Here is an 18,933-nt window from a genome sequence, read left to right as displayed (position 1 = left end):
TAAATAGCCAAGGGTGCGGACAGAAAGTTTGGCCTATTTTTAGGGGTTGGACATGACTGGTAGAACTTGTCCGCCAACACCAACTTATTGACAAGGAAGAGTTTTTCACAGTTTTCTGTATAGGCCATATACTAAGAAAATACTTGAAATCTTATTTGATTAAAGTATGACAGCTTGGATGAAAAATGCAGTTTCAACATTTCTATGTTAAAGGTTTTGTTGGGAAGTTCAAGTCAGGTTTAAAGAGGGGGAGTACATAGCAGGGTAAATGTTTCTGTGTTGGTATGTTACAAACAAGGAGTCTGATGGTGGGAAACCAAAAGTCACACCAACGACTTCTTGTTTAATGCATAATTTAGGTTGTTATGGATTTCAAAAGCTTAAAGCTGCTATAATCTAAAACAAATAAACAATGGATCAAATGAATCTGTGTTAAGTTGTTGCTTGTGGTGATGACACAGTTGGTTATTACATGGCTCTGTAGTTTTCTTCAGGGATCATTTAGCAGCTAAAGAGGTCAATATTTCCCTCAGGAAGCAGTGAAGACCAAAGCAGAGTTCAAATAAAATTGAATATTGGACTTATCGGGTGTTAGGGAACATGACTCCAAATGAATGTTAATGTTGCCTCATATCTGCTGGCTGCGTGCACAACAAATTGTTTGCTAACAATTTCCCCATATCAAATCATCGGGTTATGTGTCAGTCGTGCGTTTGATGCTTGTTTCTGCTGTCCCAACTTTGCCATAAAAACAATACAGGTTTAATATTAACATGTTTGAATGTAATCGTATGCAGTTTGATTAATCCCTGTTGGTAAGGGTGTGTAATATAAATGTTGTATAAGAACATTCTGGCAAAAGCATCCGGGAGTAGCAGTCAGGATGATTAATGGTTTAAGTACCCTAGTATTTGTTGGTATTAGTTGGTGTCATGAGTGCTTACATAACTTCTTCTCAAATTGTAAGTGATGTGTGCTGCAGTTGTTTGTAAATCTGCGTTAGATCTACTGTAAGTCTGTATAAAATCATGGCAAATTTTAAGAAATCATTTCCAATGTGTTTAACAGAGAGGAGGAATGTTTTATAAAAATGTAAAATAAGCAGTGACTTTTTATCAATGAGATTACTCAAACAGACAAGCATCACATAAACAGAAACATACTCAATGCTTTCAACTTCAAAATGCTGTGCAGTGACAACCTGGCATAGTAATTAATGATGCCCTATCCCGTGTAAGGTTTCACATACACCAGCTGAAAATAAATGGCATCCACGATTTGTGCAGGGAGAAAGAAAGGAAGGCAGAGGAGTGAGGGAAGGAGGGTTCTTCACATGGGCATGTCATAATAGAGTTCAACTGATAATTATAATAACTGTGTCTCTGTCTCTCTCCAGCATCATGGCGTTCTCTTCCTACTCCTCCAATCTTCTGCTTATTCTCCTAATGTCCTCTCTTGGTTGGCTATCCAGTCCAGGATCTGCATTTCTCACTGACCGGGAACGTCTGACATCATCAGGTAGGTTGCTAGTGTTTTGACTGCTTTCTGTCAGGACTAAAAAACATAAACATATCACTTTTCTGTTTGTTAACCAGCTCGTTAAACATTAACAAATGTAATTCAGGTTTTGCAAGCACCACTCTGTTGACACTTGTTATCATGTCTTATGTCAGACATCAAATGCTGAATGCTGTGTTTGCTCAGATACACGTGGAAAGGTTCAGTGTTGAGAAAACGCTGCACTTTCCTGGTTTGGCTTGTCAAACAGGCTTATGATCAATAGAGCCAGGGTAAATATAAGGTCGGCACTTCACTGTCAAAGTCCAGGGACGGGACGACGCAGGATAATCTGAAATAATAAATTGAAAGAATGATGTGGCTGACAAACAGGCCAAACTTAAATTCCACCACAGAAATATAGGTGGCCAAGATAGCAGTCTTTTACCTCAATCGATGATCATAAAGTAGCCTATAATGGTTGAGGTGAATGTAGCTTGGGTAAAAATGTGCAGACCTGCAAGCCAAGAAGAGTCCTTGTTTATTTTAAGTCTACCTACGCTAGAACATCACATGTTTACAGAATTCATCACAGCAAAGATACAGCAACTCCCAAGAATGGATCAATCCTGCTATTGACTTTGTCAAAACATGTCTCTCAACCTTTTTGAAAAGATTATGTTGCTGTCTGGCTGCTTGCTTCTGCATTCCTGGGAGTGATAACACTTTGAGTTGAAAAGCAACTATATTCTCGTTCTATAGTTCTTTCTTTCCAATTCAAACGCTACAAAATTAAGCTTTGGATTTGTTTCTCTTTCTGTGAAGTTGAGACATTGTACAATATGGTCAGGATTATAATGCAAAAGGCTTACCCTGTGCCCTTGTGACCTTGATTCAGAATCATACATACAATAGTGATAAAACTATCCATTTTATTGTCATGTCTTCATTATTATCTGTAAAAGTAATGATACATGTGCATTCTGTTCATGGTACTGCAAACATTTGGCAACACAATAAAAGTAGTCCTTGACTGTAGATGTTGGCAAGTTGCTGGTGCATCTGCTCATTGCCAAAGTGAGCCAGAAAACATTAGACGGTGACCTGAGAAATGTCCAAACCATCTCTGCCTGTCTGGCCTCTGCAGCTCCTGTTGACAGAATGTAAAGCTTGCATGTTACCTGGAGACACACTGGGGGAGTTCTGGCTCGGATAGAGGCCCTATATCCACTTGGATTGACTGGTTACCTTCTCATGTACTCGGCACATGTAAATTATTTCTCTGTACCCTCCATTTGTTTTTGTGCTGCATGCGATTATGTTCTTCGAACATAAAATATGTTTGCATATTTTGTTTTAAGGTAGTATCATTCAATGAGATTAGACAATTTATCTGCCTTTTTTTTATGCAGCATAACAAAAATTCTTAATGGACTTGGCCTTTTTAAATTTAGCATTTCAGGTTTAGGGAATATATACACAGGATTATACAAATTGACTGTTGATATCAGAATGTGAAAAGAGACCCATCTTTACTGGTGATGACTGACGAGTGTCTATAACTATGTATCCTGTAAATATAATGTATAATGTCCTTTATTGTTTTATGTTTCATGTGGAATCTATATGCTGCAGGTCTCCCTTGAAAAAGAGATCTATGATCTCAATGGGACCAATCTGAATAAATAAAGGTTTGAAATGAAATGAAATGAGTAGTAGCGTGGAGCAAGATGTCATTTTGCTATTTGTTTTCATATTTTCACTGCAGGACAATAAACCCCTTTGTCAGACAAATAGCTTGGCCCTTCATTAGGTCTGTTTTTATTTTTCAATGTGGATTTAGTGAAATCCAGCTGGAAATATTACCACCGGCATCCACTGCAATGCCATCTCATCATCATCTCTTCTCTTGCCAAGTGAAGACCAAGTCCACACGCATCTGGTTCTCTGTTTATTGGTTGGAGAAAATGCTGACATAATTGTCAGCTATGTGTTGTACCATGGACTCAGATGTAATGCATTTTTTTCTGGTGCCTATCCACAGTTTTTGTAAATGCATTGATCTGGGATTAAGCTTTACCATCTTTTTTTAAGCTAGACCACTGGTTCGATGTAGGAGAGAAGTTTGAGAGCATTGATTCAATTATCATTTGCTGTGAACATATTGTTCTTTCTGCTCTGCTGCTTTTCCAAAGTAAAAATAATACTTGTGCTAGTGCTGGTACCAAAGCAGCCAAAAGAAAAATCAATAGTCATGTGTAACCCAGGTTAAAAAACCTTCAATCCTAGCAGGCTCCCGTAGCTCAGTATAAATGGCAGCCAGGTCACTTCCGTTTCCTTGGCTGGTCGTTTGTGATGCTGGTTGCTACGTTGATGCTACATGCTACACACAGGGATTCCTCCACGATTCCCAAAGAGATTAACGTTTTGTTAACAATTGCTGCAATCAGCGGTCAGGTTTATTGTTTGGATTTTTTATTTTTTGCCAGGTGCTTGCAGCACCTGATGACCTTTCATGGACCTTGATGGCGAGCTAAGATTCTAAACCTATCCTCCCTGCCACATGGTGAAGTAGGATTAAACGGAAATTAATGAACTTTACCCCGGAAGCTTTTCTTTTGTTGTCTTTTGCCTTTACTGGGCACCTGAAAATAATCATGTGAATTTGAATGAACTTGTTGATATCTTGAATACATCTATTTTGTAACGCATACCTGGTTTCAGTTTGTATTTTTCACACACATTGAGCTCCATAGTCGTTCCTAGTTCTTCTGAATATCACTCATTTAATTACAGCTAATACACTTGCTTCAATTCAAATTCAATTCAAAACCTTTATTTATCCAGGTAAAATCCCATTGAGATCAATGATCTCTTTTTCAAGGGAGACCTGCAGCAGTAGGTTCCACAAGAAGACATAAAAACATGAACAACAAAAGGACATCATACAGCAAAATGTACAGGGATTACAATTTACATATCTAACCACCACATGTACAGCATCTGATTTTGTAGCATCCAACCGAGCTTTAAAAACATGTAGTGGTACTAGCTTGGTAATTTTCCATTCTTTTTGCAGACTGTTCCATGTTAGTGGAGCTGCACATCTAAAAGCTTTCTTCCCTAAGACAGTCCTAGCACTTGGCACATTTAATAAAACCACAGCATGCGATCTCAGGCAATAAGTACTTTCAATTTGCCGAGAGATCAGGGAGCAGATATAAGATGGTAGTTTATCCAACATGACTTTGTAAATGAAAAAGTACCAGTGACTGAGCCTCCGTACAGTAAGTGATGGCAGACCTGCCTTGGTATACAGGGTACAGTGATGCGTAAGTGCTTTACAATTTGTCAAAAATCTCAGTGCACTGTGATACGCAGCATCTAACTTGCTCAGGCAATTGGCAGGTGCATTCATATATAACAAATCACCATAGTCCAGCACAGGTAAAAAGGTCACAGTGACTAGCCTTTTCCTGGCCTCAAGTGAGAAACAGGACTTATTTCTGTAAAAGAAACCTAGCCAGATACCCAGGTATTTGTAACAGGTAACCACTTCAAGTTGTATTCCTTGCGTAGTTACAATATCCAAAGCAGTCTCCGGTGTATTTTTAGCTTTAGAAAAGAGCATTACCTTGGTTTTATCCACATTTAAAAGAAGCTTAAGCTCAGAGAGCTGAGCCTGAATAATGTTAAAAACAGCCTGTAATTTAACAACAGCCTCGTTAATCGAGGGACCTGCACAGTACATAACGGTATCGTCCGCATAAAAATGTAAGGTTGCTACTTCGACATTTTCACCTAAACTATTAATATAGATAGAGAATAATAGCGGACCTAAAACTGAACCTTGTGGTACACCATTAGTGATGTTTAACCACTCAGAAGACAGCCCATCAAACTGAACACATTGGGACCTTTCAGAGAGGTAGTTTACAAACCACCCCACTGCATGGCTGGACATGCCTATACTGGCTAGCCTCTGCTTAAAAATGCGATGATCGACGGTATCAAAAGCTTTGGACAGGTCAACAAATAGAGCTGCACAACTCTGCTTATTATCTAAAATACTCGTAATATCATTTACCACTTTCATTGTCGCAGTGATGGTGCTGTGCTGCTTTCTGAAGCCTGACTGATGTTTAGACAGGATGTCATTTGTACATAAAAACTCCTTTACTTGTTCACTCACTAGGCGTTCAAGAACCTTAGCCAGAACTGACAATTTAGAGATGGGTCTATAATTGTTTAATAAGGTGGCCTCCCCTCCTTTTAGTAGAGGCAGGACATACGCTGACTTCCATACTTTTGGGATTTTGTTCGTGCTGAGAGAGGTTAAAAAGAGTAGTAAGAGGTGGAGCAATAACATCTGCAGCTATCTTTTAAAAAGAAAGGTTCTACGTTGTCCGGACCAGCCGGCTTTTTAGGATCTAGCTTGGTTAAGACTTCACGAACAACATCAACAGTAAAAGGGTTTTCCAGACCACATTGTTCTGTGTCACCGACTGTAGTGTTCACAGAAGCAGAGTTAGAAACGGAATGAAACAGAGAGCCACAGGACACAAAATGCTCATTAAAACAATTTAACATGTTAGCCCTATCCGATATAGAGCCAGATGCTTTGGTAAGGCACGGAGGCTCATTACGGATATCACCGGTGGATATCGATTGTATGGCTTTCCAGAATTTTCTAGGGTTGTTCAGGTTCTTTGTGGTTACTGATAGATAATACTTAGATTTAGCACTTTTGACATGTGAAGTGAATCTATTTCTTAGCTGCCTAAAACGCAGCCATTCTACCTCTGAGCCTGATTTCCTAGCCTTTGCCCAGGCCTTGTTTCTCTCATGCAGGAGACTAGACAGTTCAGCAGAAAACCAAGGATTGTCTCGTCCCTTCACTCTAAATATACGCAGGGGTGCATGTCTATCTATAATTTCCAAGATAAAAATAAGACCATGGAGTCTCAACATCAGCACACAAATCGATTTTTCCCCAATCAAACCCAAACAGATCATGTACAAAACCCTGCTCCACAAAATGTTTTATGTCTCTCTTGATGATAATACGTGGTTTAACCTTTTGGACTTTTGTGTCCCTAATTGTGGCTACAACACAGTGGTCACTCAGATCATTCGCAAATACTCCCACAGCTGAGTATTTATGGGGAACATTAGTTAGAATGAGATCAATTAGGGAGGATTTATTTGGGGACTTAATATTAGGGCGAGTAGGACTGTCAACAATCTGAGTAACATTTAAAGAGATACAAAGGTTTTTAAAATCCTCTGACACTGCCGTTAACCAGTCCCAGTTAAAATCTCCAAGTAGCACTATTTCCTTGTAGTCTAGTTGCGATAAAAGATTTGCTAGCGAAGACAAGGAGTCTTTGACAGCTGAGGGGGGTCTGTAACAGCCCTGACCTGTTGACCCTTTGCCACTTCTATATTTAAGGCTAAAAATTCAAATTGCTTACTGATAGATTTGGAAACTAATGTGGTTACACTGAACTTATTCTTAACATAAATGGCAACGCCACCACCTTTTATTAGGCCGGTCGGTACAATACACATTATAACCATTTAAGGCATGTCGGAGGCCAAAATAGATTTATTTAGCCATGTTTCTGATAAAACAATGACGTCAGCGTCAGTCGAGCTCGCCCAAATATGGACAAAATCTAGTTTACCTAACAGACTGCGCACATTCAAGTGGATGAAACCCAACCCAGACCTAGCTTTAAAATCAGCAGGAGTAGCAATCTGACTACTACTACTGGGCGGACCAGGGTTAGGTTGTACATTTCCTGATAGTAATAACAACAAAAAACCAGGCATCTTTTCCTCTTAAGCGACACACATACATTGTCATCTACTTCAGAATCACCGGAAAAGTCTGCGAGAGTGTGATTTGAGCTTAAGAAGCAGTCCTGAAGAACCATCATCGCAGGGAAACAAAAAAGACAAACATATTTTGTCGAGCAGATTGACTGTGACAAGGCAACCGGTAATTGTTTGTGTAACACATCCGAACCTTTGCAGGGGAAGCCCACTGCGGGTGGCAGAACAGACCTGAATCCAGTAGACTCCTCAGAATGACTAGAGATCTTCTCATAGTCCAAAATAGTTAACAGGCACAGCAGAATCCCGATATGGGCCCTTTTCCCAGACCAGCACACAGAATCCGCAACGTTCCCGGAGCAAAATCAGCACAGCAGCAAAGGACAGACGAAAGCAGCAGCGTGGTATCCCCGGGGTGAAAGCAGGCCTCTGCAACAGCAGAACCAGGACAGGTGGAAAGCAGGCCCAGATTGCAGATCGCAGGCAGCAAACCGGTGGAGCCGCTCCGTCTCTTCGCAACGAGCAGGCCTCCGTAGATCGCAGATCGCAGGCAGCAACAGGTGGAGCCGCTCCGTCTCTTCGCGACGTCTCCGGAGGAAAAATACCTCAGTACAGCCGTACTCGACAGGTGGCAGTTGGCCTCCGCAGACAACTAAAACTACTACTTGTATAAGCAGGGATGGCTAAATGTTTGTGAGCAGGAGAGCTAGATGCTAACAGATGCTAACAGGCAGTGGGAGCCTGTTCTCTCTGACACGCATTGAGCAGTGACTACGCGCATTGAGCAGTGACCTCCCTCGAAACAAATGATTACTTATTTTACATTCTTGGTTATTTCTTACAGGTTTGGTTTTGAAAAACAGGCAGAGGAGTAAGGAAAGTTTTTTTTTTGGTGTAGCTGTGTGAGCTAAAACCATCGGAACCAGATTGTCCTGATAAGATACTCCCATCCACATGTAATGACATGGAAAACTAGAGCATCAAGTACATGATGTGTGTAAAAAATAAAAGGCACCCACTTATAGCGATATATTATAGAAATATTTTGACAATATTTACACACAAAAGGCTGATTTTAACAGCTACTCCATTACATTTCATGCACTGATGAAAAACAAATGGGTTTGTCTGAACTGTACTGTAAATTCACAAGTAATATCTCACAAAGTTGTGAGCTCCTCCTCTTTGCCCCTGGGCATTTGGACTTTGTATTTGTTCAGTCTGTAGCAAATGTCTTTATCTCTGTGCGTTGACATTACCTTTTTATGATAAGCTTTCAGACAGCTGATAGCCAGGTGAGGTTTTGTCTGGTCCCCCTCCTTTCGATCGTTAAAACGATGTCTTCCTCAACAACCGTTAAAACATCTGTAAACACAAAGCAGCCCCTGATAGCATGAGCAAACACACACAGCCTGTTCCTTTCTCAAGTTTACCGCTGCATTAACTCCAGTCCTGACACCTTCTTTCTACACTTGAAAACGGTCTATATTTGACCTTTAACTCACTGTTCTTTCTCTTGGAGACATCTAGTAGGTTGCATTAATGATAATGTTGAGGAGGTGAGTGACCCTCATCTTCATTGTGCTTTTCTGTTTTTTAAAACCATTTTTTTGTTTCACTTCAGGCCCTTATCGAGCCTTCTTAATAGGCTGAGGGTTATAGTGTTTCTTCAGCAATTGTATGTCTCTGTTGTAGAGCCAGCCACATAACAAGCCAAGAGTAGACGTTTGGAGATGCTCTCTGTATTTAAAGGCTTACCAAAGTGATTATAGCCAGTGGAAGTTGTTCATCTCTATCTGTCCTCATTCACTCATTTTCTTTTCTTCCCCACAACCTTTCCATAAGGACTTTCTTCTGAGGCCCATAGCTTGATCATGTTAGGCGAGGCTGTGTTCTTGGCCACAGAGGCTGTAACTAACCAGTGGTTAAAGTGCAGATGTTTGGTCTGGCTGGCTTGGACACACAATATACAGTTTCATCTATCTGCTTCAAAGAAAAGCAGTGGGTGTTTTACTCCAAGAAGCGAAGTCGAGGTCTAGTTTTGCATTTGACACACTTTTTAAAAATAGACACATTTAACTAATTCAGCAGGACCGCAATGAGTGATGGAAGTGAGTGGAGCAGAGGCTACCTTATGATCTTATCTTGCAGCTTAACTTCTGATGTCAGTTTCCCCACTCTAACTTGTAAAAAATGGTTACCGGGCATGTTACTCATTTATGTAGCATGTCTCTACCACCTCAATGTGATGCCACACAGTTGCTGGTTGAATTTAACATGTTGCTTTGTTGAATGTGAAAACTTCCGACACCTGGTTAAAGTGCAGAGGTTAGTAGGGTGCAATGAGCCGGGGGAGAGGGAGAGGGAGGGAGGGAGAGGGAGGGAGAGGGAGAGAGAGAGAGAGAGATCATTTATATTTACTCTCACTTGGATGTAATATGACATCAAGCCAATACTGTGGGCTGTAATGGCATTACAGGAGATTAACATCATTAGTTCAGGCTATTAAATCGCTGGGACAAGAAAAAGCTGGCTGGGTCACTGCGTGGTTTGTTAGACTTCAAAGTCATGAACACTGGTGGGAATCATGAGGATCAGGTGGAGCAAAAAGTTGTCACTCTGTAGTCCAAATCATTAAGAGGGCAGAAAAAAAGCCATAGGTTCTGTTGTGCAACTGAGAGGAAAGGCCAAGCTTATTCAAGGAATAGGACAATGGAACTTTGATATTCTTTGTCGGATTTTCTTTTGAAGTAAGATGTCAAGTAAGTTCAGTTTGTGTGGAACTGTGTGTGCATGTTAGCAGTTATTTATATAGCCTGTTTACATTCCCTTGTTTGTATCCTGTTGCAGCCTCTCACCTTTCTCCCCCTCTCTTCTGGCCCACTTCTCGCCCTGCTCTCTCAAGTGCCACATGGCCTTGACTCAACATTTAACCTCTACTCTTAAGTTCAGTTGGAGGGTTACATTTGTTTTTAAGTATTGGTGCATTATGGAATAATTCCATGGAATAGACAATCACCGCTGTCTTCTGCGGACCAATTAACATAATCGTCTTGTGTGTGTTGCAGAATAGTCCATGTGGGTATGTTGATGGGCTGTGGTGCATCAGTGCAGGGAGCAGACTGAAAGACACTTTTACTGTTTTACTGTTAGTTTGGCCTGCCAATTTCTCCATCTGGTTAACAGAAATACACCGACAGAATGTGGTTCATCTGGCCCAATGGGCAGAAGTCGCTGCTGTACCAATCAGTATTACCAAATAAGTTTACTTGACTGTTAAAAGTTATTGCCTCTTGCCTACTATTGACTTAATAAATGCCATCTCTGAAAACATTATATTTGTGCCAAAAAACAAAACATTTGCACTTTGTCGTTTAATCTATTAAAAAGCACTTTCTGTTAGGGTTGAATTTAAACTTTGAGACAGCAATTCTGCTTTGAGTGTCTTGTAATTGTGTTTACACTGTCAGTCAAGAGCAGAGTACAAGCTGTTTGTTGAGTGAACAGGGACAACAGGTTCTACTGTTCAGCAGCCATGTGTTTGTTCTCTTCAAGCAAGCAAGTTAGACAACGATATGGTAATCCCACCATTAAGAGGCACTCAAGGTCCACGTATGTCTAGTGGTTTTGTGTTCCATTTTTTGTTTTGTGAGCTTTAAAACATTTTTTATTAAACCGATCAAAACAATACCTAAAAGTGACTCCCTAACTGTTCATACAGTCCCAATATATTAGATCATGTCTTCTGTTTGTTAAATGCTTTGAAAATCAATGTGTAACAAAGTGCTTTACAAATAGGGATACCAACCATACATCTAGCTGCATTTTGCACAAATTGTAGGAAAGGTTGTTACAAAAGTTACACAATGTATCGAGTTGCTGTTGTTAGATCAATAATTTCCTACCAAAGGAGGTTGGGCTGGCCTTTTTGTAGATGCTATAAAATGTTAACAAAAAACGTTATGTCTTTTATAATTGAATGTACCATCAAGTAATCACACCCAGATTCCCAGTGTGTAGTCAAATGTTGTGCTGCAGTGTAGAAATGTTTTGATAAATATTGGTATAGAATATGTATTTTAAGTATAATTTCCATAGCAGTTTTCAATGATTTTGGTGCTGTTTGTGGCATTTATCAATATAATTGTAAGGGACCAAAAATTGAGCCCTGAGGGACGCCAAACACAATTATAGCTGCGACAGATAATAAATCACCTACAGAGACTGTATAATTTCTCTAGCAGAACCAGTTTAAAACCGACTGCCTTGTATCAATCCGGAGTACCCTACAACCAACACAATTGATGTGCATTGTTATGTATAAAGCTGATCACCTTTAATTGACTTTATGCTCAGACTGTAAAAACATTATGTTTTCATCAAAGGAAATGTATCATTGCCATATTCCTCTCTGTTCCTCCTGCTTACGCCACGTCTCCTTTTCCTCTCAGCAGCCTTCTGAAGCGTTACTAACCTCAACACTGGTTTAAATTGGCAAATGAGCTGGAAAGGGTTGTAATTCAAAGCATCATAGCCTCATTTTCCACCCACTCCTCATGAAAGTTGGGAATTTCACAAAGCCGGAACACACCTTTCACAAAGGCTTTTTAGTGCTGCTTGCTTGCTGGCCCAAGGGCTGGGAGAGAGTGCTTTATTTAGGCTTTTAGTGGATTTTAAACCTTAATGGCTAAAGCTTGCATTGAGCTGGATAAGTGGTTTCCTAGCTCCTCTGTATGGACTAAGAAAAACAGGACATGAAGCTAAAAGCTGTTTATCAGTCTCAGCTGTACACAGCCCACAAGGATCGACAGCCAGGATGAGCACACACACAATTAGGCTTCTTCTTCTAGCCAAAGGCTTTTAACTGCTGATTGTCATACTGATATTCTGTACAAAGACCACTGAGACAAATGTGATATTGGGCTATATAAATAAATATTGATTGATTGATCATTTAATGGCAGCTGGCAGGTAAAGGCAATATTTAGCTTCCAATTACTGAAACTGGTTATAAGGGGAGTTAGGCCCTGAAACCAAATTACCAGCCGAGGCATGGCAGGTAATTAACAATAATCTTCCAAGACATTGCCCTGTGGCTTGTGAGCCAGTTACAACTTGAACAGTTCCACTTTATTTGTAATTTTACAGTAATGTCTTAATAAGGCTTAGCATATCAGTGGAGAAAAGTAAGAGAAGTAGTAGGTAAAGTAAGCTAATAAGAGTGTGAGAGAGAGACACTGTGAGTATGTTGGGAATTGTAGTATCTACTGGTGTTACTACTCAAGCTTTCACCTCTACCACTCTTCAGACTAGTCTACAATCCAATCCACAGCCATGTTGAAAAACGCTTTTTTTTTAAATGACTTTACCTCTTGACCTTTTCCAGCAGGGCCCACATTCTTTATCCAGAGTTTAACTTGCTTTCAGGTCTTTTCCAGCCAGAATAGAACAGCAGCTGTGAGGTGACATCAAAGCGTTTCTTATTGTTTAAAACAATTCAAATAGTTACATTTGCAATTGAAAATTGTTAGATTTAAATAACCAAATGATGAAAGCATCAATATTGATGAATAACACTGTATATGACTAATTAATTCATATTAGAAATGTCAGATTGTGATTGACATTATGCCTGACCTTGAGACATATTTGAAGTTTGATTTGACTTTTTATGTTATCTCTCCTGCTGTCGTTTTAAGCTCTCCTTGCATTCAGAAAGCTCTTTGATACTAGTAGCTGGAATTTGTTGGATGGGGGAGGGTGGCCAAGTTGAAATAGCAAAGCTCTGGTAACCACGACAGTGTGCAAAAGATGAAGGGAGGGAAGCAATGTGGAGAGCTGAAGGCATAACGGCGTAGTAATTTTGTGAATTATGATGTGACACTCGTCAATGAGAAAGAAAATAAAGTGATCAAAGCAATGGTGCACATTCTTTGTTAATAAATTATGCAGTCTGGCTTGCCTGGGGTTGTGCTTGTAAGGGTGTTGTTGTGGTGTCTGCGGATAATAACCAGTAGTGTAGTATTTCATCTTTTTTTTTAAGATGTGGAGATTTTTCTTCTTTTAATTAACTGGAGAAACTATAACATTGCCCCTCTGCATTTGCTCCAGTCTGTCTTTAATTCCTTGCCTTGTGTTGTGAAGCATGTTTATGGTCTGAGCCTGGTCTGTGATTTATGCTGCAGCCAGTGCTGGAAGAGAGGGAGTAGAGCAGAAATCAATGATACCTTCAGTTTCTTATTTATGGTTGCACCAAACCCTGGGACTCTCAGCTGAATGAGAAACTGGCCTCTGGTGGGAGAGGGAGGTAGCTGTGGCTCAGTGATGAGGAGTGATAGGGTACCGAGTGAAAGGTGGAAAGGGCCGAGTCAGGGCCTCGGGGTGCGGCAGAGGGGAAATTATATAAATTGTGTGTGAATAGATCTAAGGGGTTGTGAAGGAGCAGTGCATTTAATTTAATGTAATGTGTATATACTCCTTTCAACACGTTTTGTTTACCACTCACATATTTAAAGATAGCAGAAATGTTTTTAGAGGATATAGGATGTAGACTACAAGTATGGCTCAACCCCCTCCAGCAGAAAGTGTCATTCCCTCTGCACATTGCGTGGCTTTTATCAGGGTTGTTTTTTTGTTCTCATTAGTGACTCGCTGCTACAGATGGGACAAAACCTCTGTCAATGAAATATGTTATGGTAATGCATTGTATTTGTAACTGACAAACACTCAGAACAAGGTTAGGCACAATGTCTGTAGAACTCAACCTGAACGTTGTATTGACCATCTGTCAGTCCTTCAAGGATGGGAGGTAAACTTGAGGTGTTATTTTTAGGGTTGTCATTTTTCATTTCAGTGTTTCCTCACTCTTATGTTAAGGTTGGTATTGAATTGCAGCTAACTAGGGGGGATAAAGGGTGTTTTGTTTGTATTCATTCTAGTTTGAGTGATGTCAATTAAGGTGCTTTATCAGCCTCATGCAATCTGTGTGTTCCCTCTCTTTACTTTTCTTTGTCCTTGTCTTTCAGCTATCGTTGAACCTTATATCACAGAGTGCATATCGAGTAACCAAGAGACATTCAGATGTTGGTGGAGTCAAGGCGATTTCCACAATCTCTCCTCCCCTGGAGCACTTAAAATCTTCTACAATAAGAAAGCGTGAGTTTGATGGCCAGAGTACCATAGTTAACAGAAGAAAAATTAAATAGTAATTTTTAATGTGGCTAACTTTATGTATCTTTGTATTTTAGAAAATTGTTTTTAAAAAAGAGTTCAGAAAATGAATTTCTTCCTTTGCCTTTTTTCTTTTTCCCTCAGATTTGGACCTCATTGGAAAGAGTGTCCAGAGTACATTTATCCTAACAGGGAGTGTTTCTTCGATAGAAACCACACATCCATTTGGACCCTCTACTGCGTGCAGCTGCGCAGCCAAAACAACATCACCTATTTCAATAAGTGTTTTAATGTGGAGAATATCGGTTAGTAACAGACATTTGTGCATACATCAAGATTTTTGCAATTTATCAAATTAATTATGGGCATTTTGCATTGCACTCATTGTGGTATATGGTCAAGCTTAATTTAGTTCCTCAACATATAGGGGAAGCTGTTCTGAAAACAGTACAGATTGCTGTGCTGTTGGATAGCCGAAATGTGGTGTTTCTAAGATGAAAGACTTTACACAATGCTTCAAAGAAATGGCACGTGTTGCTGCATATCACCTAAACCAGCAAATGTCACATGCTTGTCAAGTGTCAGATAAACATTATTTACACAATATATGTTTTGATGTCTGACCGTCTTTATCTGACCGGGACTGTGAAAGATACTGCAGGATGATGTACTATCAAATGGCTATGTCACATGTCCGTGGAAAAACTTTGTTTATTACCTTTCCCAATGTGCGGAAATTATCAGCATGTTTTAATCGATAACATTTAGATGTTGTCTTCCACTGAAGCAAAGCTGCAATTGATGGTTGGCCTGTCCTTTCACACAGCACTGTGTGTGTGTCCACATCACTTATTTCAACAGCTACCATTGGAGTGCTATATATATATTTGCTGCATATATATATATATATATATATAGCAGAAGGTCATTCTGAATCTTTTTGGTAAACCCTCAGACAAAAATGTCTCGTTTTACCTAGTTATCGCTTTGTATTGGGCAACTTTCCATTGAATTTACTAATAATAAAAATAAAAAATAAATCTTGTTCTCAATCGTCATGAAATTTAGGTTGGATCCTTTTAATTTGAATGACTTTGTGGCTTTACCTCTAGTTCCATATACGAGACAGTCTTGAGTTTTTAATCCCGACAACTGCTAAGGCAAAAAAGATCATAGATGTTCCATCTTTTTATCTTATTGAACACTGCAGTACTGTGGAGTATAAAAAAAGGTATTGTTTTCATTTGAACAATTCATTCATCAATGTTAAACCATTGAGAACCAGTTAGTTTGTTTGTTGCAATTTTAACTTGCATTGACTCTGCTAGCACAGAGACATATATATATATACTGACAGTGTTGGTGACCTCTATTATAAATTGTATATTTTTAAATCAATTTCTATAAATCACATCTTTTTTATTCTGAACTTTTGCTCTTTTCCTGGCAGTACGCCCTGACCCGCCAATTTCTCTAAACTGGACCCTGCTGAATGTAAGTCCCTCGGGGCTTAGTTATGATGTCATGGTCAACTGGGAATCCCCACCCTCTGCAGACATCAAGACGGGCTGGATGCGCATTGAGTACGAGATTCAGTACAGAGAGAAAAATAGCACCGAATGGGAAGCAGTAAGTATTTTCTCTACTCTTAAATTCTCCCTCTTCTATTTCTTAGAAACACACAGACAAAATTGCATGTTTAGAGACATGTAAACACATATTCAAAATAAAAAAAGACCTGCATGCACATGCATAAGCTGAAACAAATGCAAACACTCATGCACCCTCTTTAAACTAGATTGTAGGTAGGCTAGTGTCCTGTTTCCTTTCCCCTCCCCCATGAACACTTCTAAAATGTAGTGTAGCTTTGTTTGCCATTTAGTGGAAGGCAGAGCAAGGCCCTCTGGGAAAACACAGCCTCTCTGTAGGAAGTGAAGGGAGGGATCTGTAGGTCAGAGGCCATGGGACCATGTACAGGCTCATATTCATTAACGCCCTGCCAGTCCAGCAAATGTAGCCTTGGAAACCGTTTTTAAGCCCTCTATCATAACAGTATGTCCTCGTTCTAATGTGTCGAAAATGTCAACAATTGCCCCTTTGGAGAGGGCACTATTACATTGACAAAAAATAAACATTGCCCTCTTGTCTATGAAAGAGAGTTAAATCCGTTTTCTCATAAATTAAGTATCACTTTATTTTTGTTTTTTAATTAACTATTTGTATATATATATTCTCTCTCTCTCCTTTTCCCATATTCCAGTTGGAGATGCAGCCGCACACCAAGCAGACAATCTTCGGTCTGCACATAGGAAAAGAATACCAAGTGCACATCCGCTGCAGGATGCTTGCCTTCATTAGGTTTGGGGAGTTCAGCGACTCGATCTTCATTCAAGTGACTGAGATTTCCACCAAAGGTTAGATCAGCTATCAATAATTTGGTTTATTGTGAAAAACTAAATATGGCCAGGTACTTCGTTCAGTTTGAACGGAAAGGGTGCATATCCTCAAATCACAAGGGACATGGTAGCTGTGGTGGTGATGACAATGATGAAAAGGGCTCCTGTTAATGTTGTCTTGTAGATTCTACTTTCCCGCTCACACTGGTTCTTGTTTTCGGCGTTGTGGGCGTCCTCATCCTCATCATGCTAATTGTCGTCTCTCAGCAGCACAGGTAGGAATATACTCTCTCACTCTTTCATTCATGTACAACAATAGTGTCCAACATATATACAACACCAACTGATATTGTGGGACACACACAAACACACACACTAAGACTCACGTGTGAACAGATTATTTTCATTATGTGTTCCTTCCCTGACTGCCTTTACAGATTTATGATGATTCTGTTGCCCCCTGTTCCTGCACCCAAAATTAAAGGCATCGATCCAGAGCTGTTAAAGGTACATTTTTGTCTTTTGTTGTTATTCTTCCATGCCTCTGATGAAAAATGTATGCTGATATGTACGTAAAATTGCAGAACTTAAGATTCCAAAGATGCTGTGATTCAAAACAGTGTCACCATTTCATAGTTTATCCACCAGAGAGAGCAGAGAGCATGGCCAAAATTACATTTCAACTTCAAAACATCCTATTTTGTACATATCTTCTATCAGATTCATGTTATGTATTTATTTTACAAACCAAATATCAACATATAACTCCTATATAAGGTCCTATGTCATGGCCAATTGTTATTGATTATAATTCCATTGTTGAGGTCCATTTGGGTATGGTCACGTCACTGTACCCAGGAAGAAAAAGAAAAATCTCCAACGAGGCGTTCTGGGGCAGCATAGTCTTTTCTGTGTTAGAGTTTTACTCGCTACAGTGTGTACTTTGAGGGTTTGTGACTCTGTAGACCGTTCCCGTGCATAAAAACCTTCATAACACACTAGGGGACGGGTAATAATCGGAAAAGCATGACATGGGACCTTTAAATCCAATACCTGTCAGGCCCTAATACATATATTATACATGCTATTGTACTACTGTATCGTACAAAAAATGAAGTGCTAACAAAAAATTAACCATCAATAATTCACGGTAGCCAACATGTAAACAATTTTTACATTACATTTCAATTGTTATTTTGATTAAAACAGAAACTCTTGGGCGTTCATTTGGCTAAGGCATGTTAAGCCTCGTAATCATCACACCACCCACTGTCCCTCTCCAAATCACTGCATGTTTAACATCTTTGTCCGCGATTAAATGAAAGTAGAAATATCCATAAGAAAACAGGCACCCTTGTTTTGTGTACGTAAACACAGGCACCACAGAGGGATAATACAATGTGAAGAGGGTCTTGGTTCAGCATTTTGTTGTGGGTGTATTATTGTCAGATGATGTGGGATGCATTTAACAGGCAGCCTGTATGCTCTTTACAAAACAACCTTACCCCCAGACCACAGAAAAAAAAGTCCTAATGGGAATAAACACAGTTATAATGCTGCTATTTCATGCTCAGATAAAGATGAAACACAAAGCATGTTGTGTTTGCAGATGATACTTTAACACAGTAACATGTCAGAATATCACAGTGCTGTGCATAGAACCGGAAGAGGTAGGACTTCTACCAAAACATGACTTTCTGCATCCAAACACTAACAAACAAATGTGTGCACAAGCAGAAAGGGAAGCTTGACGAGCTGAATTTCATCCTGAGTGGTGGAGGTATGGGTGGCCTGCCCACTTATGCACAAGATTTCTACCAAGATGAGCCATGGGTGGAGTTCATTGAGGTGGATGCTGAGGATGCAGATACTGGAGAGAAGGAGGAGAACCAGGGCTCAGACACCCAGAGGCTCCTGGGCCTGTGTCACCCTGCCAGCCACCATATGAACACAGGCTGCTCCAATGGCGTCAGGTACTGCACACACTCTGCTGTAAATGCTGTGTTTACATGCTTTCAGATGGCTTTACACA

General features: G+C 39.9%; 1 protein-coding gene across 1 annotated transcript in view; it reads left to right on the top strand.

Moving 5' to 3' along the window:
- Window positions 1–18,933, top strand: part of ghra (growth hormone receptor a) — a 33,899-nt gene that overhangs the window by 9,759 nt on the left and 5,207 nt on the right. Inside the window, exons 2-9 of the mRNA XM_034090687.2 lie at window positions 1,397–1,518; window positions 14,361–14,490; window positions 14,650–14,810; window positions 15,956–16,134; window positions 16,766–16,919; window positions 17,086–17,176; window positions 17,339–17,408; window positions 18,639–18,874. Coding sequence (XP_033946578.1) covers window positions 1,401–1,518; window positions 14,361–14,490; window positions 14,650–14,810; window positions 15,956–16,134; window positions 16,766–16,919; window positions 17,086–17,176; window positions 17,339–17,408; window positions 18,639–18,874 — 1,139 coding nt within the window. The 5' untranslated portion in view covers window positions 1,397–1,400. The remainder of the gene's footprint in view (window positions 1–1,396; window positions 1,519–14,360; window positions 14,491–14,649; window positions 14,811–15,955; window positions 16,135–16,765; window positions 16,920–17,085; window positions 17,177–17,338; window positions 17,409–18,638; window positions 18,875–18,933) is intronic.

This window comes from Pseudochaenichthys georgianus, chromosome 9 (genome assembly GCF_902827115.2).
Source record: "Pseudochaenichthys georgianus chromosome 9, fPseGeo1.2, whole genome shotgun sequence".
Taxonomy (NCBI): Eukaryota; Metazoa; Chordata; class Actinopteri; order Perciformes; family Channichthyidae; genus Pseudochaenichthys; species Pseudochaenichthys georgianus.
This window is presented reverse-complemented; position numbering and strand designations above follow the sequence as displayed.